Raw genomic sequence first — 27,813 nt, forward strand, 5'->3', positions numbered from 1 at the left:
TTCATTCACCTTGAACATGAGGGGGATCGTTTTTGTGCTGCTCATCACTCTTGTGGGTAAGCTCCCTACTCCCTCTGCCCCTAGGTAGGGATGGTGATCTCTAGTGGGGCAAAGTGGAATTGGAAGTCTATTTGGGGTATCTCACCTCACCCTATCCCAAGTGAAATATCTATCTATCTATCTATCTATCTATCTATCTATCTATCTATCTATCATAGATTATCTATCATATTAAATTACAATTCTTTCCATTTACAAATGTATTTCTTCCCCACACAGGGAGCCAGAAAAATGATAACGGTAAGACAAGTTCTCATTATTAACATGCTATCTTTTTGGTAGTTATTGGCTAAAGTGTAGAGAGGTTCTTTGTGGATTGGTGTTACAGTACTTTACATTTTGCCATTCCCCCCCCTCAAAGGCCACAAGACAGCACAAGGGACCATGTAAGGGCTGTTTTCATTTTTGTGGCATGGAGGGGGAGCAAGAAGGATAAATTTCTGGGAGGGTCAAGATTCACAGCATGAGTTATAGGCCTGCTCTTAGATACTGTATGTCCAAGCCGTATAGCCTATTAGTTACTAGTGAGTAAGCCTACTGAACTCAGTAGGACATACTTCCAGGCAAACATGTACAGGACTGAATTGTGCAAGGAATTTTTTTTCCATTCAGCTATGTTTAGGAATCACAGAAATTGTTATTTACATGTAAACCTGCTTTTGAGAGACAATTAACCTGCTGGTTTCAAGCTGAATTCAGCATCCTAACATATACTAGAAATATTATAATTCATTGACGTATTTTGCATAGTTTATTTTGTATAATTTATAGTACTTTGGGAATGTGCTCAATTCCCAAGCACCACAGCTACCCTGTTTCTCCTAAAATAAGACATAGCCATAAAATAAGCCATAGCAGGATTTCTATGCATTTGCGAAATATAAGCCGTTCCCCAAAAATAAGCCATACCCCGAAAATAAGCCATAGTGACGTGGTACCTCCCATTAAAACAGCCTGGAGAGGCGTGGCTATGCAGCGTACCGATGCAACACGGTTAAAATAAGACATCCCCTGAAAATAAGCCATACTGTGTTTTGTTGAGCGAAAAAATATATAAGACGGTGTCTTATTTTAGGAGAAACACGGTATTACTGTTACTGTTGTGTTCTTATTTGTGTAGTGTGCTACAAGTACTCAGAATTATCTCTCCCCCTCCTTTTTAACAGAACCCGGTTTTAGCAATCTCAAATCCTACCTTTACAACTATACCGGACTCATTCAGATTGGATTGGAAGATGGGGATTTAGAAAAATCTGTCTTAAAACTGTCTTGCCAAGTAAAGATCAGCAGAGTGTCCCAGGAAGATCACATTCTTAAGGTAGATTATGATAACAATTTTTAATTTTAGTGACTAAACTTACCTGCCAAGCTTTCTTTACTTCTTCACCTGGAATCGTGTGGCTTTGGTTGGCTGGATCCATCTGTGCTTTCAGGGGTGAGTGTGCTTTCAGGGGTGAAGTAAAACCGTCAGAGAGCTACAGAGCATGCTGTGGCCGTAGAGACCAATACAGGAGAGACTGGTTTTTTAGATAGCTGATTTGATAGGGGACCATTTTAAGTGGAGAAGGGGTGGGCAGGTTAAGCATGGAAGCAAGTGCCTAGAATCTCATGAGAGGCAGGCGGAAACAGGTTGAAGGGCCTCCACCCAAAGCTCTTTTCTTTAGAACAAAAATGCCATCGATGTTCTGTTATGTGTATTGGTATGCAAGGTGATATCAACACTTAAGACTTAAGGCTATTGATTTCAGTGGTTCCGCTCTGAAGATGACTAACATTAGATATCACCCAATACTTTTTGGTTAACTCTTTCAGCAAAAATATACAGGTGTTATCAATACATTTTCATCCATGAAGGAACTGAAGGGGAATGGCTTATTACAACTCGCACAAAAACAACACATGGCTAGATTAGTGATGCCCGTTTATTCGGAATAGCTCAGAAAGACATAAGCATCAGTGTAGTTATATGGGATCTTCTAGGAGATTTCTACTGAGCTAGTGAAGAAGATGTGGACCAGCCTACCAATGCCGGCAACTCCTAAAGAATTAAATGGGCAAACTTGAACAGAAATACAAAAGTTTGGTAGCTTAACACATTTTTTAATACTGGGATGGACAAGTGAGTTGTACATCTGGGAAACTGATAAAAGGAGAAAAAAGTGGACATAACAGTAACCTCATCAAATGCTTTAGAAATGCAGTAGCTGTTTGTCATTCTGATAGGCCTTGTAAAGTTGAACGAAGCTTGTGAAAGTAAGCCTCCATTAAGAGAGGGGGTGGAATGAGCAACCAGAAACAGGTAAAGGTGTGTGAAAGGCAGCAGAAGAGAATAAGTTGCAAAGTTAACCAAAATGGAGGACTCTTGTACCAGAGCACAATGAAGTGTTTGCCAGCATACAACAATTTCCAGCATTGTGTCATAACACAAGGAACAATGCTAAGGTCATGATGAACCCTACTCAGCATACTATTCTGGTCCAAGCTAGAAGGAAGAAATAAGGTTACTCAGGCATGTTTTCCATAGTTATTGGGAGTAAGGGCTCACTCAGGAGATACATGTTCTCAGTTTTGGTACCACATTCAAATTTAGGTAAATCTTTCTCTCCTCCATATATGACTCTTCTGTTGCTTGCATGTGAATATTTTAATTTGGTTCAAATCTTCACTCATCTGGTGCTTTTGCTCTTAGGTCCTTTCTCCACAAGTGGAAGAATACAATGGAAAATGGCCCAGAGATCCAACCCTCAAAACACCCATACTCACTCAGAAGCTGGATCTATGTTTTCCTGAACCATTTAAGTTTGAATACAGAAGGGGTTGCATTGGAAATATTTATGCCCTTAAAAATGTCTCAGTTGAGTGCATAAATATAATAAGAGGCATCCTGAACTTGCTGCAGATATCTGTAAATGAGACGGAGAGTGTGTACGAGTTGCAGGAGGTATGGCATTTTATTGGTCTTTTCAGATTCTAAAATGACTCATTTTAAGAACAAGCATTAGAGTATTAGAATCATGTGTTGTTGTTTTTACACGGGCACTTTCTGAAAGTGTCCCCCAGGGCATGTTCCTGTGAACCACTTAATTGGTTTCTAATCACTTGATTACTTAGCAATTAATGACTTGCATCTGAACAGAAGTGAACTAACTCCATTATGAGCATTGTGTCCAAAATTATGAGCGGTGCTGCAAAAGCTCTTTCTGTCCTGTTTGATTTATTGTGGCTTATTCATACATTAAATGTGATGCAGTAATGATCTAGAGAGAGCTGGACCATAAAGAAGGCTGATCGCCGAAGAATTGATGCTTTTGAATTATGGTGCTGGAGCAGACTCTTGAGAGTCCCATGGACTGCAAGAAGATCAAACCTAACCTATCCATTCTGAAGGAAATCAGCCCTGAGTGCTCACTGGAAGGACAGATCCTGAAGCTGAGGCTCCAATACTTTGGCCACCTCATGAGAAGAGAAGACTCCCTGGAAAAGACCCTGATGTTGGGAAAGATTGAGGGCACAAGGAGAAGGGGACGGCAGAGGACGAGATGTTTGGACAGTGTTCTCGAAGCTACCAACATGAGTTTGACCAAACTGCAGGAGGCAGTGGAAGACAGGAGTGCCTGGTGTGCTCTGGTCCATGGGGTCACGAAGAGTCAGACACGACTAAACGACTAAACAACAACAATGATCTAGTGATGAACATGAATTTGCATGCAGAACTATAGAGTTGGAAGAGATGTAAAGGACGTCCTGCCAAACTTCCTAGGCCAGCCTTCCTTTATCTGGTATAGTTCAGATGTTTTGGAGAACTGCTGTTAGCTGCAACCAACATGGCCAGTGATCAGGGATGATGGGAGTTGTAGTCCAAAATATCCATAGGGCACCAGGTTAGGGAAGACTGTCCCAGACAATGTCCTTAACCATCTCTATTACAATCTGACATGCCAACTAAATTAGAGACTGCCAAAAGTAATGTACTACTCCACACATTTTCTAAATTAAAGAACTTCATTGTCTAAGTAGTGCAAAACATCTGTGTAGCTTGTGATGTGAGATTATTGCATCACATGCAAATATTGATCAAGAAGCCACAACACACCTCAGGTTTCCAGCTATATAGAAGCAGTGAAATAAACATATATGTAGTGATCACATATGATGAGTGGCTTTCACATTGACCAATGAACTTTCAGACCTTGAAGATGAAAGCAAAACCTTCCTAGTAAGCTACATCTGGCGATGGGGGAGAATTCAACATAGGTTTCTCACATAAATTATGCCTTCTCCACAATGATTTCATTGCAGATAAATTGATTTCAAATGATTGCTTTCTCCAGATTGGGATCAATATCACTTTTCCCAAGTTGCACCCATCTCTGGTACTTCAAGAGAACCACGGGTGAAGAAGAACATCAGAAATGAAATAAATTCCTTCCCACACAGCCTGTCTAAATATCTATTGCCCTGAATTGTCCATGCTTACCTATTTCCATCCTGAAAACAAATGACTTTACTCACTTTACTCTGATATACTTAGTGTGCCTTGTTCATTCCTGATTTTTCCTTTTAACAAACTGTAACCTGAATTGTGTGGGTTAATAGGAAGTGAGGGACACGGTTATGTAGGGCACTGCATTGCTATGGTGCATGAGACTTTCCAGTCTTCCTAGGACCTAAGATTCTGTGATTTCATTGTTGTCCATTGCTCTTTGCAGGATGGAGTTGGAGGCACTTGCCTCACCAAGTACATTGTCCAGGAGGACAAGGCCAAAAACGAAAGCACCATTTCCCGAACCAAAGACCTCAACAACTGCACAAACAAAGTAATGAAGAACATTGGAATGGCCTATGTCCGGCCTTGTCCTACATGTCCTTTGGTAAGGAGCCTTAACAGCAGCCATTGATGTAAATATTCACAACGGAGGTTGCTTCAAATAGTATAAACCAAGTTAATTTTAAAAGAACTTGATATAAGCAGTTTATTTGTACTTTTTAGAACATCACAAACACAAGAGGGGCTGTGGCCTTCAACTACCGACTAAAATACATGGATACCGGAGCCCTGATCACACACGTTGACTCCCGGCAGGTGTACACTATCTCCCCATTCAATGAAGTTGGTAGTACTGCTGTTATGGACACAAGGTATGTCTGACACGGTGGTACAATCAGAGCAAGGGACAGCATGTCACCAGAATTGTGGATTGGTTTGCACATGCATGCACACCACTCTATTGTCACATGATTAGGCTGTGCTTGCTGACTGGCAGCTGAGTATGGGAAAACCTTCAAAAGCGTTGTGTCTAAGGTGATCGTCAGGGGAGATGCAAGTGTTTGGAGTGTTTGATTGTGATGGCTGCAGCATCACATGAAAATATCACTTCATTCTGTGGTCAACAAGTGATGACAACATTAAAGATATGGCAGCTCTCCAAATAGTTAGCTGATTTTCTCTTGAAGCGAGAGAACTACCAAGGACTGCCTCTATCTCTCTATAAACCATCCCAGACTCTGTGTTCCTCAATCCCTTCTGTATATGGCTCCTCCATGCAAGGTCCGGAGAGTGACAGAATGAGAACAGGCCTTTTCTGCAGTGGCTCCCCATTTGTGGCCTGCTCACCCCAGGGACCATCAGTATATATTTTTAGGTGCCTCTTCAACCAGGCCTTGGGCTGATTAATATTTATAGCATTTTAATTGTTTCTGTGGAAAAGAGGGGTTATTGTTTTGCTGTTTTGGTTAATTTACTTGTGTTTCACCTTGTATTTTATTTTGTGAACCACCCTGAGATCTTCTGATGAAGGGCAGAAATATATATAATCACTGTTGATGCGATGCTGGATGAAGAATGCTGCCTTGAAGCAGCTCCTATAGGGTCCTACCTGGAGAAGCCAGGGATTGAACCCAGGACTTTCTTCATGTGAAGCATGAGATCTACCATTGAGCTGCATGTACAAGTTGTAGAATCCTAAACTGACCAATGCTTTGAGCCCTCAGACTGGGCAACATGGTAATGCTGAACATAGGTTTCTCTCAGTCAAAGTGAAGGCATTTCCTTTTTGTCAGAATCTATAGACTTCAACCTTAATCCTTCTTCTCAGCATTAATACATGCATTTATTTCTTACCCCATCCAGACAAAACTTGACTTTGATCGAAACGACAACCAACCAAGACAAAATGCCAGGGATTTTGCTGCAAAACTATGGAAATATTCATTATCAGTTTCCAGAAGACCTTCCCCAGATGGCTCTGCACCTAATAAAGACTGATAACCCTGAGCCACGGGTGAGATGTTTCGCAACAGAAAATGAACGGAAGGCCTAGAAAATGAATTTAAATAGTCAAGGAGGGAATATAACCAGTTCCTTTCACCCTCTATTTACCTTATAGATGGTGGAAATGCTGGAGTGGCTAATTCAGGAGAGCCAGCTACAACTCCATACAGAAACGCCAGCCAAGTTCTTGGAACTTATTGAACTTTCCCGAGCAGCCACCCCTGAAGTTCTTGAATCTCTCTGGAAACAATTTGCAGATAGACAGCAATACAGGTATTTGATGCTGTTAATGTGCAACCCATGTTTTTAGTTGGCACGGCCAGCTCTATGTGTGAGTGGGGCCTCAGTGTAGTGCCCTCTGGTGGGCCCCTTCCTCTGTGCACTGGCAGTTCTTACTTGACTCGAATGGGTGGTTGGAGGTCATCATGGGTGCTCTGTGCAATTTTAAGCAACTCAAATGGTGGCTTATACTAGTCAGCAGAGTGCTGAAAAAAGAGGGGACCAAGGCAGCCATCAAAGGTGGGCTCCGCTGGGGCACTGGAAGTTGTCCAAGGATGCCAGGTGATTATGCTGGTCCTACCAGTCAGGGGAAACAGAAGATGATGATGATGATCTCTCACCTCGCTTTACAGGCGCTGGCTATTGAGCGCAGTTGCTGTAGCAGGAACCACCAATACATTTACATTTCTGAAGCAAAGAATTCATGAAGAGTCTCTCAATTCCTTGGAGTCTGCTGTCACTCTTACTTTGGCCTTCCATTTAACAAAAACCAGTAGCCTTACCTTAAAAGCAGCAGCAGTAAGTATACTGTTTAATGTTACCCACTTCCCTAAGCGGTAGGAAGCTTCAGAGCAGCGTTTTAGTCTCTGTTTTTCTTCTGTCACCAGTGAAAAAGATCACAAGAGTACAAAGCTTCATTTTCTTTTGAATAAATGATATGCAATCAGTTTTTAAAAGTATGTTTTTTTGTAATCTCTCCACTTTTTCGAGGTGGTTAAAGCATTTGAATAATCTTGAGCCACAGATATTGAGATTTACCTCAGAATTAATATGCTCAGCAGCCCTGAATAAATTACTGGAAATAATGACCTTGTTTCAATGCCATGTGTAATCCTTTTGTTCCCATGTGGCTAGTGTTTCTTCACAGTATCATTTTCTAGCTTTTTTTTGCACTTGCTGTCCTTATTTGCTGACACTACCATTTGATACAATTAGTAGTGGCGATGACCCAGATGATTTTGTTTATGGAGTCTATGATGTCATCATAGTGGTGTGACATATTTGGTTATTACGCCCCATGTGATCTTGCTTCAGGTTGCATAGGGAAACGAGAGCAAATCAGTGAGGGCAAGCAGAAGAAGTAAAGTGGTGCTGAAACGGACAGCGTCGAAGCAATATATGTTTTTGTTGGGTGTCAGACTAGGGCATGCTTTTGACATTCTCAGGAACAAATATGTAATGGGCCCGGAACTTCAGATTTAAACTATCGCACAAGGCCCATCTGTGTAGTACGGCTTATAGATAGCAAGATGGTTGGTTTTATCATCATCATCATTACCTGTCCTTCATCCTTCAGTCGAAGTTACAACAATTAAAAAAACTAAATTAAAAATTATTTTAAAAGCTTACAATTACAAAAAAAAATGCATTTGGAAGAAATAGGGTGGCTCTGAAAACACATCTCAGGTGTCAATGGCCAGAGTAAAGAAGGTGTGTCTTCAGCATTTGCCGAAAACATTTGCTGGTTGCACCTCTATGGGGAGAGAATTTCAAAACACAGGAGCTACCATAGGTCACCACTATCTAAGCTTCTGAGGGCTGCAGAATTACTTAGAACTAGGGAAGAAGGTGGTGCTTCAGGTGATTTGGGGGTCTAAGAAAATTTTAGGAAGGGCTGAAAAATCTTTATAGTGTGTCATTATTTTTGGTTTCAAGCTGTACTTCCCTATACCGGAGTTATCAATGTAATAATTTTTGTAAGCCTCCTTGAGCTCTGGGAAAAGTAGGTCAGATATATTTCAAACAAACCAATGGTTCTAGCAAATATCCACATTACATCAACTTTGTTTTGGCTTCTGCAGGACCTGATTACCTGTCCTGGAGTTCAGAAATCCTCAGCGCTTCGCATCGTTGTTGACTTAGGATACGGTGCCATGGTAAACAGGCACTGCGCTGACTTCCGCCCCTGCCCTGCTGAAATTCTTCAGGTAACAAAGCAGTGCTCACATTTCCTTAAAGTGTGCAAAAACCTGCCAGCAGATTGGTGCCTTGGGTTGTGGGAATTTGATTGGGATTCAGATATTCCCTGACTTTCGCACATCCTAAATGTCCCAAAGCAGCTCTCATCTACAAATGCACATGTGCGTTCTGAGAGAAAATGTGTTTAAAAATATATATATATATTCTAATAGGGATTCAAGTAGTGAGGTTTGTGTGGGTGAACTGCCAGTTATTTTGCATTCCACATAGGCAAATATCATCCCTGAGCTTCCTGGGAAAGATCAGCAACTGAACGAATAACACGAGACCCTTGTTCTGTTTCCAGCCTCTCCATGATCTTGCAGCTGGTGCAGTCAGCGAAGGACACGAGGAAGACATGGTGCTGGTCTTGAAGGCCATGGGCAACGCAGGAGAACCAGGCAGCATCAATTACATCAAGAAGTTCTTGCCAGGGTTTTCATCTACTGCTCATGCTTTGCCAGAGAATGTCCAGACCGAGGCAGTACTAGCCTTGAGGAAAATAGCAAGGAAGCAAGCCCCAGAAGTAAGCAAAGTCATTCTTAACCAAATAAATGGGGCCCAGAGCAAATGTCAGGTGTAATCTAAGATAGGGGCCAGGAAGCATGCACATTAATGTAGGGCACCCAACCTGGGTTATCAGGAAATGGATGCCGTGCAGTGCAAATTATTTTGCTGAAAGTGGTATTTGCTAAGCAAAGGATCCTCCCAAAGGCACATGAGAGGCGTTCACTGGGATGGTTACGTGGCCTTCTGAGAGACCCTTTCCTACACATTCTCGCAGAAAGGCAACATGGCTGCAAGCAGGAAGTGCAGTTATCGTTTAACTTGTGGCATTGTCCCTTTTCTCTGCAGGTGCGGGAAATTCTCTTTCAGATCTTTGCAAACCACTCTCTCCCTTCTAAAGTCCGGATGGTGGCCTGCGTTGTTTTCTTTGAAACCAAACCTTCTGTCCCTCTGGTGACAGCTTTGGCCAATGTCGTGCAAAGGGAGAGAAATCTGCAGGTTGCCAGCTTTGCCTATTCGCACATGAAGGTGTTGGCCACGGGCAAGATTCCACAGCTCTATGACCTGTAAGTAGAAGGAGAACTACAAACAAGGGAGCTTAGTAAACCAGCACAGCATCAAGAGTTACTGCAGCTCCATTGGCCTGGTTGCAAAAGCTCTGTGCAACCAATTGGTTCACACCTCTGGTTGTTTGGAAGGGAAATGTCTTTCAGAAAGAGAGAGAGAAAGAAATCAGGTTGCAGAGAGACAATTGGTGGCCATTCACTTTTTTTAAAAAAAACTCTGGTCCCACCACCAGCATGCAACCCCCCCAAATGTTACCCCCCCCCCCAGGGGAAAGCAGCCTTCAACATAAATAAGGTTCTACATCCTTAACTGACACAGTCAGCTCACCCTATGTGGTTGGATCCTGAAGTGATTTCCCACCTGCACAGCCTCTGCTCACCCAAAAGCAGGCCAGGGAGTTGCACCGGACACGTAGCCAAGAAAGTCACCTTCTCAAAGTCCGGTGAGCACATGCCCAGTTTCAGGAAGGAGGCATGAGGGCTCAGACAGGGCCCCAGAGCCCTCCTACCTCCTTCCCAAAGCCGGGCAAGCACTTACTGGGCTTTGGGAAAGAGGTGAGAGTGTTCTAGGACCCTGCCAGAACCTCAAACGTCCTTCTCAAAGCCTGGCTTAGGCCAGAGCCACAAGGTCTGGGGGGAGGGTGTCATGTGGCTTGCAGCATATGACCAAGGTCCGCCCCTGAGCAGGCCCCATGTGGCTGGGAGGACCTTTAAACTCCACTAGGGTCTTTAAAAACAAACAAAAAACAACAATGTGGAAGGTTTTGATTCCCCTCTCCATAATAAGTAAACATCTTCCTGAAAGTTGCTAAGTCTATTGCCGTGTCTTAAATACAGTGCTTTTTTCTGGGAGGGGATGCAGGGGTACGCATACCCATGAACATTTTGTGAATCTAAGTTTGGCTTCATTGAGGGGCAGTATTTCAATATGAGTAGGAAAATGAGAGTACCCCTAAACATTTTTTTTAAAAGAAAAAAGCACTGCTTAAATAGGATCATGATAGGATCAACAGTTCCACTGCTGTCCCTTAGGTCTGCAGCTTGCAGAGTTGCCATCATGCTGCTCTCTCCCCGGCTAGAGAAGTTGAGCATTCGCTACAGCAGCGTCATCCATATCGATGGCTTCTACCGTAAGTAAATTGGTTTGGCTGCAGGATTTCTTTTTTCTTTTCTCTTTTTAAGCTGGATTTCTTGTCCTGCAAAAAAAAAAATAAAAAAAAAAAATTGCTGCTCCATCTTTATATTGCAAAAGATTGTGGCGGCATCATCCCATGCTGTGGTTTGGTAATATACTAAACAAGGAACTTATGATGAAGGGAGACTCATGTGACAAGTTCCCATGTCAATGTTGGTGAATTTAGATAGTGAAGTGGTGAGAGATCTTTTGACTTCACACCAGCGCTTGTTCCTCAGGCAGGTTCCCTTCCCATCATCAAATCCAGCACAAACTCTTTATCTTTACCTGCAAAACCCTTCCATAATATATCTCCCCACACCAGGGGTGCTATCTATGTGGGGCCATGAGGGCAGAACCCCCACAACATTTTCAAGAAGGGGGCTAAGACACCACAAAATTCAGCGGGTATCCTCAAAAGGGCTCACCACATCCTTGTGAGGATCTCCACTGGGGATGCGACAAGGCAAAACGTCTTCACATTTAAAGCCCTAAACAACTTGGAGTCAAGATGTATATGGGATCACTTGGCTCCCTATACCCCTGCCTGGCAACTGCACACCTTGGATGAGGCACATACGTACAAGACCCCTGCCTGAAACTCTGGAGAGCTGCTGCCAATCAGTGTAGACAGTACTGAGCTAAATGGACCAATGGTCTGTCTCGCTATGATTCTGCTTGCTGTGTAATTTGCAAGTGAGTATATCGAATCGCATCTAATTGTCTGTGTGGAACAGATCCTACAATGAGCAGCAAACAGTTTTTATTTATTTTTAAAAATTCCTATCATAGGAAATTACAGAGCTGGCGCAATCGGAAGAGTCTACCTAATGAATAGTCCGAAGACACTGTTTCCATCAGTCCTTGCAAAGATGAGAGGCTACTACGCCACTTCAGCAATGGATATTGCAGAGGTAAGTACATAACAATGGAAAGTGTTGTGTAATTCCTTTTTCTAAAGCTATGATTTTAGAGGAAAATGTTAGCTTTTGAATTAGATCCAACATTATTATTATTTTTTTGAAGGCATGAAGCTTAAAATTAAAGCCTCAGTTTTGTTAATGGTGCTGGGAATTGGAGCTCTCCAAGGGATTTTCCAACCACACTCAGCACCCTTAACAAACTACAGTTCCCAGGATATGGGGAGGGGAGCCATGACTGCCAAAGTGGTGTAAGGGTACTTTAAATGTATGCTACAGATGTGATGGTAGTCCAGCTACATCAGGAGCGATCTAAGTTATAATGCTCAGGGCCAAATATGCTTTGTTTCCATTGCATGCTTATATTCCTCCTGTCCCTAACAACCTGTCATGTTGCTTGCCAGGGGCAAGAATGGTAGTTTATCATAAACAAAGGAACACTGTTGAGAAAAATACTGTGTGTGAAGTAGGGAAGGAAAGATTTATCAATTCCAGTTCTCTCAGTATCTCATTTTTTAAAATCTTAAATTCAATTTTCCACATTTAGCAGCAATTTGCAGATGATGATGATGATGATGATGATGATGATGATGATTAAAAAAACACCTCATGGAAATTCACCAGCATTTTAGTGTTAATTTCTCCTAACAGCTTTTTGTGTGCAGTGTACACATTTTTGGAGCGATTTCCCAATATACAATGCATTTTTTTATTATGTTCACTGATACCTCAATTTTTATTCATACTTTCCGCTAACATAAGCATTTTTGTAAGCATTGTTAGGTTGAAAAACTGCACTGCAAAATTCAGGTCTGCATGAATTTCCAAAGATAGCTGTGTTTCGGTTCTCATTTGTTTTGAAAAGTGCAAATTTGATAGGTTCAGCTTTAAATATGAACTGAATCGAATTTTTCCTCCATCCCTTATTTGAAGGTTCTTCCTATCTGGACTTCCTCTTACAGTGGTACCTCGTGTTACATACTTAATCCATTCCAGAGGTCCGTTCATAACCAGTGAGCACTCGTAACATGAGGCACGCTTTCCCCAATGGCGTCTCCTGCTGCTGCCACGCCGCCGGAGCACGACTTCCGCTCACATCCTGGGGCAAAGGTCACAACAAGGGGCATCTACTTCCAGGTTAGCAGAGCACGTAACCCACAGCATTCGTAAGGGGGGTGGTACATAACACGAGGTACCACTGTATTCCAAATAGTCATTTCAACTTGTGTCAGCGATCACCAGCACAAAGCTTCAGTGTAGGGAAGGTATTGAAAAGAACAGAAGTTACCTGAGATGAAGTCGTACGGTCAATGGAATTCCTCCGATATCTTCTCTGCTCTGTTTAGTTTTCTCCAGGCCTTTTCTTTACAAAGATTTACTAAACAACCTTTCTTCGTTTTCTGTTCTTCAGTGATTCTATGCTTTATATTTTTGCGCATATAAAGCTTATTTACTTTACATAGGTTCGTTTCGACCTGGAAGGCCTCGCTGATATCTTCAGAACACAAGATAATCCATTTGCTGAGTCTTCAACGTACAAAAAAATTAGAGCGCTTGGGAAACTGGTATGCGTGTGCCTTTTTGTTGTTGTTAGTTTGAATCGCAGTACATTTTTAATTGGAAGTGTGGCCTGCCACTTCATTTGCTTTTTTAGCCTAACTTCATCCCCGCTGAAGGAGGTTACCACTGCCCTGATGGATCAGGCCAATGGTCCATCCATTCCAGCATCCTGTTGTCACAGTTATCATCCAGATGCCAGTGGGAAACCCGTAAACTGGACCTGAGCACAACAGCACCCTGTCCACTTGCAATTCCCCAGCAACTGGTATTCAGAGCCATACTACCTTTGACAGTGGCCATAGAACATAGCCATTGTGGCTAGTAGCCGCTGCATTTTGCAAGCACGGATACCTGTTTCTGGATGCTGCCACAAACCATTCTTCCTCCAGCCAAACCTGATAAGTAGCTGAAAGGACAACAATACCCCATCTAGCCTGAACCCTCCTAAGAGAAGTCAAAAGCTTATTCCCAGAGCCAAACACTGCATCCCCATCCCATGTGTATCTTGGCTTGATCTCCGCTATCCCATGTTCTCACCATTTGTTGCCGAAATGTCCCATTCATCATCCTTTTCAATTGTTTGTTTCAAGAAGTTTTAGACAACATTTGTAGCAAATAATAGGTGTTTAGCTAGCATAGGAATACAAAAATAGCACTGCTGAGACAGCCCAAAGGTCCACCTCGTCCTGCATTCTGTTATCACAGTGACTAACCAAATGCCTATGGCAAATTTGTGAGCAGGACCTGAGTACAACAGCATGCTCCCCACAGCATTCTCCCCAGCAAATGGTATATATGGAGGCATACTGCCTCAGCCAGTGAAAACAGAACATAGTCATCATGACTAGTAGCCATGGATAACTTTATCCTCTGTGAATTCGTCTAATCTTCTTGTAAAGCCATCCAAGTAGATGGCCATCGCTACCGCTTCTGGGAGTGAATCCCACCATTTAACTATACCCCCTGTGAAGAGTACAATTCAAGTCTCCCATTTTAGAGGAGTTGCAAACAACACATTTTCAGACTTTCTTATGGTGGGTTGACAGTAGGTCTTAACAATGAGAGTCAGTTAATCAATCAATGACAACCATGTGCATGCACATGCAATCTGTAGATCTCCTCCTATATAAATAAAATGCAAGGGTGTCGTCACGCTGTGATTTGTGCGACCATCTATTGGAGACTATGCCAACTTTGGTGTGATAGCGGGCAGGGAGATGAGCTAGCAGCATGGGTGGCAGGTGGCTAGGCAAGCTGTTTAATGGAGGGGGACAGGTGCTTCACAGAGTGGTTTGGTTCAGTCACCCTAAAGTTGAAGTTGTCTATAAATACATTGTTGCATCCAGGTTCACAGAAGGCATTATTATATTTCAATGATAAATTCCTGCCAGGCAAAATAAATAAAGGAGGGTGTGGAGCAGGGGCAGTGAGGGGTATGGCTTAAAGAAGGGTAATGGCCTGGAGAGAGTCCCAAAGGCCAGATACAGAGATGCCCAGAGGCCCCTAGTTCTGTAGCTGTCCACCCCTTGTCCAAAGAAAACCGAAGGAGTATGTTTCAATTATCAACTATATAATTTCTGCAATAATTAAAGGTAAACTGACACTATGTGAAACCCGACATGACTATAAACAACCTAAAAAAAAACCCAATCATTTCTCTCTTCCCAGCTAAAGGGATGGAAGGAACTCCCTTCAGAAAAGCCTCGGTTGTTCAGCTCTCTGAAATTATTTAGTCATGATATTGCCTTTGTTCTTGTTGACAAAGAACTCATTGAAAAGGCCACAAAGGTACGTCAACTTTTGTCAGTCTGAAGGGTATGGAAGTATTCTCCACCTCCGATTGCTGATTAAACACGCTTGCATTTTTAATTTTGCTTAGCTTGTGACCCAGCCAGCAGAGATGCTGACCGCCCTGTTCCAAAATGGCATAACGGGCAGATGGACCCAGCCCATACTGGCAGGAGAACTTCGACACATTGTACCTACCTGTGTAGGCCTCCCACTGGAACTTGGCTTATATAGCGCCAGCGTGGCAGATGTTTCAGCAAAAGGTGAACACTGGTACAGCCCCATACCACCTTAGCTTTGTTAGTGATCATTGGGGACGGTGGAGAGATTCAGTTCAGCTCACGTTAATGTGAACCTATCTAATTTTCACTCTCAGAAACAGTATGTGAAGTGAAAAACAGCTATCCTTCAAAAAAAAATTGCACTTCTCCTGATTTTGCACTGTAGTTCCGCATCCAGAAAATGAGTACACAGATGTGTATATTAGAGGAAAGTGTGCCTAAAAATGCACATATTCATGAAAATAACATGCAAAATGCTATGTTAGCAAAATATGTGAGAAATTGCTTGCAGAAATGCACATCCCGGAGAAATGTGCACTAAAATGCCAACAACTTTTTGTGATTACACACACGCAAATAGATGCAGAAACAAAGTGAGCTGAACTTAATAGCTGGAAAATTAAAATCAATACTGGAAAATCAATATTGACAGATTCACCCATCCCTAGAGCTTAGTGAATTGCTTAACAGTGGTACCTCGGTTTAAGAACAGTCCGGTTTAAGCACGATTTGGTTTACGAACTCCGCAAAACCAGAAGTAATGTCCCGGTTTGAGAACTTTACCTTGGTCTAAGAATGGAATCTGAACCAGTGGAAGGGCACCAGCAGTGGGAGGCCTCATTAGGGAAAGTGTGCCTCGGTTTAAGAACAGTTTCAGTTTAAGAACGGACTTCTGGAATGCATTAAGTTCATAAACGGAGGTACCACTGTACATTTGTGAAAATGAAAATATGCTATCTGATAACAGTAAACCCATGTCTTAAGTTCCTTTTTTGCTTCATGCTTTTGACATTTAATCACTCTTTTTTTACTTCCTGCAGTCGATGGGAAGATATTTCCTTCATTGACTAATGACTCTGGACCAGAGCAGTTGCTTAAAGCCAGCCTGCTTCTTAGTGCTGACATTAACTCAAGGTAGGCATGATTGCTGATAGGAAATTAGGATTGCTTAATTTTCTGCTGAATGGCGAAATTAGGAAGGAATTGTTTACATAGTCCAAACTGGGGTTTGGTGGTGCCCAACTTACTAGCATTGGCCTTCTGTCTTCTGTTCCAAAGATGGGAGATATGAGTCACACTATTGCAAGTTTTTCAGGTGGGGTCACCTGGTACCTGGGAATGTCAGATTGTAGATGTAGCGGACAGCACTATACCTTTATCAAAGAAGAATATTGCTTTGTGCTTCCATTACCTCAGGCTGTGAGAAATTACAGAGACAGTGCTTAACCAGGTTTGGCTTCTATTCAAAGGAAAGGTGACAAAAGACTTTAAAAGTTTATTTAATATTTGAGTTTATTTGTAACTCCACCAAGAATGAAAATCCCCTACCACTAAAATTCATAATCTGCATGATCTAACAAAAATGTTGACACAGCTCCTATGTTTGAATCACTAATAGTCCCTTGTGGTTATATTTACTGACATTCTCATTCTGTATGTTGCATATTAAATGACATTCTAAATATGTGTACTATAAGTGCGAGGGAATAGTTTACATTATTATCTAAGTTGGCATTTCCATCTTTTTTTCAGTGTATCAACGCATTTGGTAGGAGTGATGGCAATCAACACACCACATTTCCAATCTGGTCTTGAATTCCATGCTAAATTCCATGCAAGCATTCCGGTTAAACTTGATGCCAAGATCGACATGAAAGAGGAAATATTTAAGTTTGAAATGACCCCAGTCCAAAAGCAGACAGAATTACTGGGTGTGAGGTACAGTAGCTATATCTTAATTGTGGCAAATAGCAGTGAATTGTGCTGTTGCAAGAATTATAAATATATGTTGGTTTCTAAATGCAGTAATACTTCTGGAAGTATACAGGGTTGCTTTTTCTTTTTAATTTGTCATGTTCTCGGTGGTTTCTAAACATCTATTTACCTTTACAGGCAATTTCTATTATTTGGTGGCCCTGATCTTGCAGTCCTTACCAAGGCAATAAAGTAGATGAGAATTTTGCCTAAGTAAGGACTTCAGGGTCAGCCTCAATAGACACTAAAGTGGCTACTACGGATCAAAATGCAATTCTCACTACACTGGAATCCCAAGAGCAACAAAGGATGTGCGACACCACGATGTCTGGGGTGTGCTTTGGAAAGGTTGGCCAACTCCCTCCACCCGCAGATTCCTGAATCGCATGCCTCATGTGTGTCTCAGTTGTTCTCAGTATCACCTCTGTCATTCATTCAAGTCACGACAAACATGAGAATGACTGGACTGAAAATTACAGTGACCTTATATTGTGTATATTTGGTTTATTTCACTTACATATCAAGTGTTTTACACCTGTGCTTTCAGGACTAAATGTTATGCTGTGTCAAGGAATGTGGATGAACCAAATTCGTCTTTGATGACCCCGGTTCCACCAGACATGATTGGATTTGATATTCTGGAACAATGCTTTGGATCATCAAAAGTTAGGAGCAAAAGGGTAATGGGATAGTACATTGTAAATATACACACAGCAGATGGTTCAGGTTCTGCTGCTGATTCCAGTTCATTTCTAAATTTCCATACTTATCCAATATGCCCAATTAAAGAATCAAAATATTTGTTTATCCTCTGAAATATTGTTAAGTAAATATATATACCATTCCAGTAATTCACAATTGTAGCCTATCCATATCCAGTTTCATATAAGGGGGTGGGGGGTGGGAATTGCCTCTGAATTTATTTACTACTTATTTTCCTGTCCAATATTTTATTGGTTGTTGTTCTTTTTAATGTAGCAAAGAAGTATGTTTGATATTGCATCACGGGCATTTACTTATGGCTTGAAAGAAGAGTTTCACCACAGTCAAAGAAGCGCATTGTGTTCGCCCAGCTCTTATATCAAACTATCCAGCTTAGGGTATCAAACATGTCTCACCATGAAAGAGTGCAGCACTGTGTTCTTCAAAGATGCATACCTACACAGGTTTTTTGGGCAATGTGAAGTCAAACTAGCTGTGAAACCAGGTACAGTTTTTATTAGAAATTTATCATTACTAATCAAACTTGAATACGCACACTAATTTTGTGGTTCTCAACCCTTATACTGAATTGTAAACAATTTCTAAACCATAATACTTTGCCTTTCTTAGGGGCCTCCCTCCATACACTACCCGGCACAAGCCCCATCCCATCACCCCATGGCAGTCAATTCTTTGCAAAAAGGAGAGTGTCAAACATTTGATTAGAAAAATACTTTCATAAATGCAGTTTCTCCTTATCATTGAAGAATAAAATGCTGAGGAATTAGCTGTCATCTTAAAAGTGAATAAGAAGCCCCATTAAAAGGGGGGAATCTTGCCAGCATTGATCTGTTTTGGCAGTGTGCACCCTATGAATCAACGGGAAATATTTCCAGGCAAATGTGTCTGGAGAAAGGTTTCATTGCAGTTTCCATGCGGTAGGTCAATAGGTTCAGTAACAGTAATCTACACCCACAATGCTCACTAGTGTCAACTCCAGGCTTTGAAGAGCCCTTGAGCAAGATGCTCTCAGTTGGTCCTTCCTTCCACAAATGGACCCATCTCCACCACTGCTATCCATTTGTTTGCCCTCCTTCTCTGGGCCCAGTACACACAGTCATTCAGAAGAAGGGGAGGATCTCTTGACTCTGGTCATTTTTGCATGTCTGGAGGGAGGAACAAGCAGCAGCTGCATGTTAGGAGGAGAAGCAAGGCCTGGAATCTCTGGAGGGCAGCAGCCCCCCATCCGCACCCTGCACAGTTGTGGGCCATTAAGGTCAACACTTGACACCCTACCTATTGCTCCCCACAACTCGTTGTCTACCTTTCATAGACTCATAGAGTTGGAAGAGACCACAAGGGCCATCCAGTCCAACCCCCTGCCAAGCAGGAAACACCATCAAAGCATTCCTGACAGATGGCTGTCAAGCCTCTGCTTAAAGACCTCCAAAGAAGGAGACTCCACCACACTCCTTGGTAACAAATTCCACTGCCGAACAGCTCTCACTGTCAGGAAGTTCTTCCTAATGTTTAGAGTTATTGTTCTAACTCATGCATGGGGTTTTCGACAGAAGCGGCTAGAACCAAAATACAGCTGGAGGTTCAAGCAGACTCTAAATCGCATTCAAACACAATCCACCTGAGGCACACCGAGGAAGATGAAGATAATGAAGATAATGAATCCTCTTCTTATGAAGACCAAAGGGCTAAGAGGAAGAAGTGGAAGACTGAAGTGAAGAAAGAGGCCGCTAAAACCAAGAAGAGTAAAGGAACCGAACTGGTTTGTATGGCTTGAAATGCAAATGAAACAAAGGCGTGTGGAGGAGAGAGGGAATGAATGGAAAAGAGCGGGGTGGGTGAGACATCTTTCATAGCAACTCTCAGAGGGAAAGCACCCAGTCTTACAACTAATTGCTGGGCCACTCATACATATTCATAACTTGCATGTGAAAATGGGCTATCACAATGAATGGGGAAACTTTTTCAGCACCTACCCTGTAGTCTGCTCAGCTGTAGTTAGGCTATATAGTTCATATATATGAAAGGTAAAATTGCTGCATTATTAAAATACACTTAGTAGTTTGTGTACTAAAGCTTTCATAGATTATGAACCTATTTCAAAATGGTTTTGGCTTATTAACTAATATCCAGCCTACTACTTAATACTGATTTGTTTTTTCAGCCCTTGTGATGATAAAATTAGGACCTTATAAATGATATAACCTCATTAAATATCTGATCTCACACAATAGAATTTCATTGGAAATGTTTTGTAAAACAGCATATTATACCAGGAAGATGTATTTAAATTCCAGTGCACTATTCAGTTTTGCTTGAACGGTGTGATAATGTTTGTGGTAACGTTTCTGAAGTAAGCGCCCCCCCCCATTTACTTCTGACTTTAGCCCAAATTCTTGAGACACAATAAATCATCGGTGCTGGTTGCTGATCTCCGTGCTATCCAGAATGAGAAGAAGATCACCATATTTCACCTTGAGCTCCACAATGAGCTACACACTTCCAGGCCTACAGTACAAGTCTTTGTGTCAGACTTAAAAGAATCCAAAAGACCCAAGCTCTGTGCTGGTATTTCCATTCTTGATCCTCAGAAGGCTGAGGTAAGAAACAACTATATGACCAAAAACACTGTATTTCCCCAACCAAGTAATTCAGCAACAATTATAATATTTATCAGTAGTAGTGGGGCTGAGCTGCAGAACCACCTTACCCCTGGCACCAGTGTATCTGCTGCTTATGTAGACAGGGCTGGGGAGAGGTGGTGGCAAAGTCAGGGCCATGGGGTGTAGTAGTAGTAGTAGTAGTAATTTATAATTTATACCCCATCCATCTGACTGGGTTTCCCCAGCCACTCTGGGCAGCTCCCAGCAGAATAATAATAATAATAAAGCGATAAAAGATCAAACATTAAAAACTTCCCTAAACAGGGCTGCCACAGGTATAAAGGAGTCAAAGCAAGTAAGAAGTTTATTTCACTTTTTTTGGGTTACCATTTCGCTGGTCGTTTTTATTTCAGGCAGATGTTTGGAAGTTCTGCCTGAAAAGATTAATTGCAAATGGTGGCAGAAATGTCATCTCAGTTGCCTTGGGCTGCAATGGATGGAAAGTGCTACTTGACCTTCAGAGGCCATTATGGTATTTGGTTAAGATGCTTTAAAGGGGGGGGGGGAGAGAGACTGTAACCTAGAGCTGCATTTCCCATTAATGGTTAAGGAAATAGAAGAGTGCAGTGATCTGAAAAATCAGTGTAGTAACTGCAGCGATGTAGCTGCTTTAATTTTTATATCAGAGGCATAACATCCGCCACCTATTTCTTCTCAGGGTTATCTAAAATGGGGCAGGGATTGTCGAGACTACAATATTGCAACGAAGGTTGAATATGGATGGTTTGCTGGTTATCCAGCTATGCAAATCAAGGTGGACTGGCTCAGAGTTCCTCCAAGACTAGAAGCTGCTGCAAGTGGGTGAGAATTAAGTAATTCAGAACTTCAAATATATGTTTAAATTTATATGTGGAAACCGAGCTGAGCTACATCTGCAGAGAACTACCAGCAAGGGATGCCATTATGTGTGTGTTTCTTTCCCAAGTAAAATGAGTTGGATTAAAAACATTAGTACTCTTCCTCTTCTCCTTCCAGTGAAGATGCACAAGGTTGTTTCTAGTCTGAAACGGACAGAATTTTAAGGCATTCTACCAAATATGGATTAAATCCTTGCACCCCTTTTCCCTTTAGGCTATCCACATTTGTTCCTGATATGGCCTGTAGGCTTGGATTGTCCCAAAGAGAACAGAAGAACCCTTCACAGCAGACTTCTGTAGTCGTGGCTCTCACATCTCCGAGAAGCTGTGCTCTTGTTCTGAAGCTACATAATGTAAATTATTTGCTTTGGGGTTTTCACATTCCTTAATAATCTTAGCGCAGCAATCCAAAGTGTACGTGTGGGGATGGGAAGCGGGGAGAGAAGATCTGCCGTGGAACTGCCACGGCACCCGGAACCCTGTGGGCTCACAATGGCCAGGGCAGGAGGTGAGGGGTGGCTTTTGTTTTGTTGTTCCTGGCAAATCTTTGCCATTCTGAATCCCACCACCTTAAAACAATTGTTTAAATAGTCATTTATTTCGCTCCAATTAATAAATGACAGATCAGCAAATAAAACCAAGCTTCCCACAGAGAGAGTCATGGAATCATGCTACTCTCAAGATAAATTCCTTCACAAAACTGCAAGGGCTGCTGCAGATGGAAAGAAGGCTGCATGTGCCAACCACTCGTATTGTACCATAGGAAAGAAAGAACTACTGCGATAAGGCTGTGCAAATGAAGCAAATGTGTTTATTTTCCGTTAATCTGTTCCATTTTCCAAAGAGCGTGTAAGGCTTTGTCAAGAACTAAGCAAATGAAAAGAGGAAAGCAAATACAGATGAAGGCTAAAATCCCATACTTGCTTACTTGGGAGAAAGTCCCCTTGAACCTAGTAAGACTTACTTCTGGGTCAGCATGCATAGGATTGGGCTATATGCTTGACACTAGGCCTGAGCCAAAACCAAGCAAAAAAAGAGGGGGGGGAGAGGTGGCTTTCGTTAACCAGTTTCTACTGGGAAATGGCCATGTCTTGATGGTGGAGCATCAGCTTTGCATTCAGAAGGCCCCAATTTCAATCCCTGGCATCTCCAGGCAGGGTGAAAAGTATCATCGTTCACCAACCAAATGTCATTTTTGTTCAGCCCTAGCTTCTCTAACAGTGCCTTTGGGATGCAGAAATTTAACAAGTGAAACATTCCCCATTGCTGTACCTGGTCTTAGTGCCTGGTGTTCTTGGGCAGCTGCTGGGGACCAAACACACTGACACAACCCACCATGGACATCTGCCCTGGAGCCCTTAAAAAACAAAACCCATTTCCACAGGGCACTCTAACAACCACCAGGCAGCTGGATCTAGCTGCTATTTAACTTTCTCACCATGCCCTGGAGTGCTGTGGCATTCTGGGAAATTTAAAAGGTGGCTGGATCCAACTACCTTGCACTGCTCAGAGTGCTGCCGCCGACCCCTGTCATCAGATAGAGCCACCATGAAGCACTAGCACAGGAGAGGACTTTCCAGAGGGCAGTTAGCCCAGAGGTCTCTCAAACCTGGAACAGACACGGCCCATTAATGGAGTGCAATTGCTTTGGTTAACATCTTTCCAGTAAGACTTTCTAACCATTTCTACCACCTGTGTTGCTTCCCCTTGCAATAGAAATATTATGCAGGGCCTTTCTTTCAGCCAGAAATCAGCGGAACTGAGTTCCGGCACTTCTCAGGTTGGCGCCATTGCCATTATAAAGCAACAAGGGAGGTGTTGGTGGTGAGTTCCGGCATCTCTTTTTCTAGAAAAATAGCACTGACATTATGTATACATCTTACCTTATTTTTAGGTCACACTTTATGACACAAACATCTGGCTACCACTGCCACTCCCTGTAGCCCAACATGCAGAAGATTTAGCAATGCAGCCCCATGCCTGGAGTTTCATCTCATTTATTGAAAATCTGAAAGGTTAGTAGGTTAGCCAGCGGCGTTTTGCTCTCCTGATTCCAGCAAAAGTTGGTTTACACCAGGGCTACAAACCACAAATCCTGGAAGCATCTTATCAGGCGGTTGAGAGATCTCAGTTGGTCCTCTGCACACCTTCCAAACTCCATGCCAGTTACTGAATCGCTTTCTGGGTTGAAAATTCAATAATAAAATATGCCAGAAGAATCTCTCTTATCAGAATATTATTTCTAACCATTTGAAGATGCTTACTGATAGTGTTTGCTTTTTAGGTCGTTGTTCAGTATCACAAGATACTATCACAACTTTCAACAATGTTAGCTTTAGATATATAATGCCTGCAGACTGCTACCATGTCTTGGTCCAAGACTGTAGGCCGGAACTGAAATTCCTGGTGAGGACAAAGAAAGCAGAACAGTCAACTGATCTGATAATGGCCCGTATCGACTTTGCCAATCTGTAAGTAAAGCATTGTAAGTTAGGGTTGCCATATTTCAGAAAGTGAAAATCTGGACAAAAAAGTTGTTTACCTTTTCATTCATTCATTCATTTTAGGGGGAAAGGTTGTTTAGCTTGTTGTTGTTGTTGTTGTTGTTGTTGTTGTTTTTGCAAAACCACCAGGAAAACATAAGTTTTTCAGCTACTTTTAAGAAAATAGGCAAGAAGATCCATTTATGACATGGGTTGCCATACGTCTAAATGGACATTTAGAATGGACATAACAAATTCCACCCAGACACCAATTTAGGGATCAAAATCCTGGCGATGTCCAGGATTTTCCGGACGTATGGCAGCCCTATATAAGTCAACCTGATCAAAATATGAGAAGCCAAATAGTTAATGAATATTGGTAATATGACTGGTAGAAAGACTAGTTATACTGGTAATCACACTAGATTGACACACTTTCCCCAACAAATATCTGCATTTCTCATACAAAATATTCTTAACCACCAGTGATTGATAACAAGGTAGAATGTTCATTGGTCCAATGTGAACAAGTTGTCAAACAAGGTATGCACTTGGTATGTATGACTTAAATGTATCATTGCCTTAATTAAACCAGATTTTTCTGTTTGAAGGGAGGTTGACATGTATTCTTCAAATGGACTTGAAAAGCTGAGGATTAACGGTACTGAAATTCCACCAGAGAATCTCCCATTCACTTTCAATTCCAAAGGTAGCATATCTTTTCTGACTTCTCCTGAATTGTCTGACTCACGCAAATTGTAAAGGGGCTTATGTATGCCAGTGGTTAGCAACTGAAAGGATGACCTTAGAGTCATGTACTAGGGCTTTACCACTACCACAGCTAAAATGTCACATGCCCACACAATCCGGCACAAATTTTTCATCTGTCCTTCTTCCCATTGGCAACTTGGAGGAGAGCAGATGGTTTCTCTCAAGGAGCCAGACTGGGCCCCTATTTTGGCAGGTGTTGATCTCCAATATCTATGGTCTGGTATATACCTGATCATGGAATTAGGCCTAAACATTATTCAAATATTTTATTTATTCCGGTAACCTTTTATATTGCAAACACAGTATAGAGTAATTTTTACTTGCTGGGCAGCTTTCACATAAGCAGCAGCAAGATTTCAGCTCCACATATCTGATGCTTTAACTGAAACAGAGAGAAATCAGTAATGGTGACAATTTGCAGTGAGATGTTACACCAGAATTTTTAGGGGGAAGTAATTCTGTTTTCTGGTTACAGGTGATATCCTTATCACTCATGAGAAGAATGGCTTATCATTAAAAGCTCCAGAAGTTGGCATTGAAAATCTCTTCTATGATGGACGCATGCTTATGGTAAACTTTTATTTGCTATCCTACCAATGTCTCGGATTTTTACAAACACATATGCAGCCAGAAGTGCATTGACTTTTACCACGTCCCTGTGCAGATTCAAGTACCTTTTTCAATGACTGGGAAAACCTGTGGAATGTGTGGAAGATACGATGCTGAATACGAACAGGAATATAAGATGCCCAGTGGAAATGAAGCCAAAAATGCTGTGAGCTTTGCTCAGTCTTGGATTCTTCCATCAGAATCCTGTACCAAAGGTTAGACAATTATCTATTAATATGTGAATATCTGGGCATTGATGCACACATCTTCTTCTTCCCAACCTCTTAACTGAATTGGGGGGGGGGGACCACACAAAAAGAGAACCAGAAATTTCCATGACTGTAACTAATTCATGGTTCCATCCACCCCTTCACAAATTTTTTAGGAACTCAGGATGACCACTTTACTAATCACCAAAGTCAACATGTGCTTTTAAAGATATATAGTAGCAGCAGAAAAATATGAACAACCTTCAGCTCTGGGAAGTATGTGTCTTCTAAAACACAATTGTATACCTCACACATTATGGCTTTCTCTCATGCATTGCATTGATGTAGCCAGGCAGTTGGGCTTCCCATTGCAGAACATTGGTTGAGTCCCACTCTCTAGTATAGCTCATAATCCCTGCTCAATTTAAGCAGACACCTTTCCCTATTCTATCTTCATGTCTGGGTGTAACACATTTTACACAAACAAAACAGAATAACCCACCCACACAGGCAAGTTATCAATTTGCCATGTTTTCATAATTTATTCTGTAATGCGAAATTTCCAGTTGCAGTTTGGAATCTTTAACAAAAATCAGGTTTCTGAAAATAGTCCAGGCTATAATTTAGATATAGTTTGAACTCCATGTATTTCCTCAGTGTAGCTTGCCTAAATATTCACATACAAATGTTTCAAGATATGAGAAAGCAACTTGCAGCTGAATATGACATCTTGACATAGCATAAGTATGCAAAGCAGTATTTTAATCCTTATTTCATGGGGAGGGAGGGAGAAATAGTATCCATCAATATTACCCAGAATATGTCGCCTTTAAGATACAGTATGCTTGGGCTTTAGTTTGACTACCTTATTTGATAAGCCTGTGTGTGAGAGAGAGAGTAGTGGGTTTGAAAGCTGAAATAAATAAATAAAAACCACCCTCTCACACCAAAGCATATTCAAACAGAGAGCTGCGTATTACATAAAGAATGCAATCCACTGGAGTTGATCAAGTGAAGTCTCACTGAAGTTACTTTGCTCTTGAAATCCTGCCCAGAAATTTATCGTTCATTACTTTGGCTGCAAGCTATGTCCATTGTACTCCAGTTTGTTGTCAATCCAGTGATAAATCTTTGAGATAAATCTTTATCAGTTTCTCTGCTCAATAAGTAGACTTCTAAATGCATAGTCTCTTTAAACAGTCACATGGTGAAATTAAATTAACAGGAAAAGTTTCAAATAGCAAAACTGTATCACATCCCATTTTTGTTCCAGAATCTGCTACCATTCCACGGGGAAGAGCAAATAGGTATTGACCAGAAGTTCAAGGATATCAAAATTGTAACTGAGATTCAGGCAGCATGTTCCTGTGAATACCTGCAATGCACAGCTTGATGTTATCTAGCAGAAGATGAAAGCTTCAAATGGTTTCCATTCCAAGGCCAATATATTTAATGGACAGAGCAATGGAATTATTTCAGACAGGAAAAGCAGCATCACTTTCTCCTTTGAAGAACAATGCATTTCTACCATAATACTATCAGTAATTTTCAAGAATAATTTTCAAAAAAATCTATTTGTGTTAAGTCATTTAATAAAACATCATGATTCCAAGAGCACAGCTGCACTTGTTCTGTGTCTTATGAAATACCATGTTGCATCGAGTCCAGATTCCACGACACCCATTCACAAAACACACCCTCAGTATTGGCTTTTGCAACCGATACCAGAAATAAGCAGCCAGGCGTTACTGCAGAGCAATTTCAGAATTGGGAGCGAGGTGACTTGGCTTTTAGGCATTCAAATTATGCTTTTTAAAAAAAACAACACAAAAACCCCAAGGACCTGGGATCTCTATGACAGTGGTTCCCAAAGTGGGTGGTACCACCCCCTGGGGGCTGGTGGGATTACCTAGGTGGCTACTGGAGGTGTAAATGGCAACCAAACTTTGAAAAGCTGCTATCACTGGATCATGCTCAGCAATTTCAATTTTTCAAACTGAACAGTTTAAATCGAATTCTCAGTAAACGTAGGCAATCGTTACTGCCTCAAATTTTATGGTGCTGCTATCTTTCTTAGCAGGTTATGCAACCTGCCATTCCAAATGTTTTTATAGGGTTGGTGGGTACTAGGGATGAGTCTATGTCGGATGCTTTATTATGTTTTTATATGGGTTGGAAGCCACCCCAATTGGCTGGGGAAACCCAGATGGTGGCAAAATGAAAACAGGCCTCCTCTGCAGTGGCTCCCCCTCTGTGGAATGCTCTCCCCAAGGAAGTTCGCCTGGTGCCTTCATTGTGCACCTTTGGATGCCAGGCAAAAACGTTTTTTAACCAGGCCATTGATTGATCCGATTTACATCCTATGCCCTTTTTTTTAATAA

General features: G+C 41.7%; 1 protein-coding gene across 1 annotated transcript; it reads left to right on the forward strand.

Annotated features, from left to right (window-relative positions):
• Positions 1 to 27,046, forward strand: LOC117048194 (vitellogenin-2-like). The gene is made up of 31 exons (XM_033151688.1): positions 1 to 56; positions 280 to 300; positions 1,227 to 1,378; positions 2,750 to 3,001; positions 4,770 to 4,931; positions 5,051 to 5,199; positions 6,191 to 6,341; positions 6,447 to 6,604; positions 6,964 to 7,129; positions 8,413 to 8,538; positions 8,877 to 9,095; positions 9,425 to 9,642; positions 10,675 to 10,772; positions 11,609 to 11,730; positions 13,200 to 13,301; positions 14,965 to 15,084; positions 15,176 to 15,347; positions 16,187 to 16,280; positions 16,899 to 17,084; positions 17,668 to 17,800; positions 18,099 to 18,327; positions 19,394 to 19,602; positions 20,228 to 20,440; positions 21,162 to 21,304; positions 21,575 to 21,713; positions 23,255 to 23,375; positions 23,645 to 23,831; positions 24,455 to 24,552; positions 25,090 to 25,184; positions 25,279 to 25,438; positions 26,706 to 27,046. Exons 1-31 carry the CDS (start codon positions 17 to 19, stop codon positions 26,744 to 26,746), a joined length of 4,476 nt encoding a protein of 1,491 aa, XP_033007579.1. The 5' UTR covers positions 1 to 16; the 3' UTR covers positions 26,747 to 27,046.
• Positions 27,047 to 27,813: the final 767 nt, after the last annotated feature.

This window comes from Lacerta agilis, chromosome 6, assembly GCF_009819535.1.
Source record: "Lacerta agilis isolate rLacAgi1 chromosome 6, rLacAgi1.pri, whole genome shotgun sequence".
NCBI lineage: Eukaryota > Metazoa > Chordata > Lepidosauria > Squamata > Lacertidae > Lacerta > Lacerta agilis.

Bases quoted from the DNA above. Each gene is read 5' to 3' on its own strand.
- LOC117048194 (XM_033151688.1), top strand. From the start codon at position 17: ATGAGGGGGATCGTTTTTGTGCTGCTCATCACTCTTGTGG. The intron at 15,348-16,186 runs GTGAACACTGGT...TACTTCCTGCAG, and splicing joins GGCAGATGTTTCAGCAAAAG to TCGATGGGAAGATATTTCCT. The intron at 18,328-19,393 runs GTACAGTTTTTA...GGTTTTCGACAG, and splicing joins CAAACTAGCTGTGAAACCAG to AAGCGGCTAGAACCAAAATA.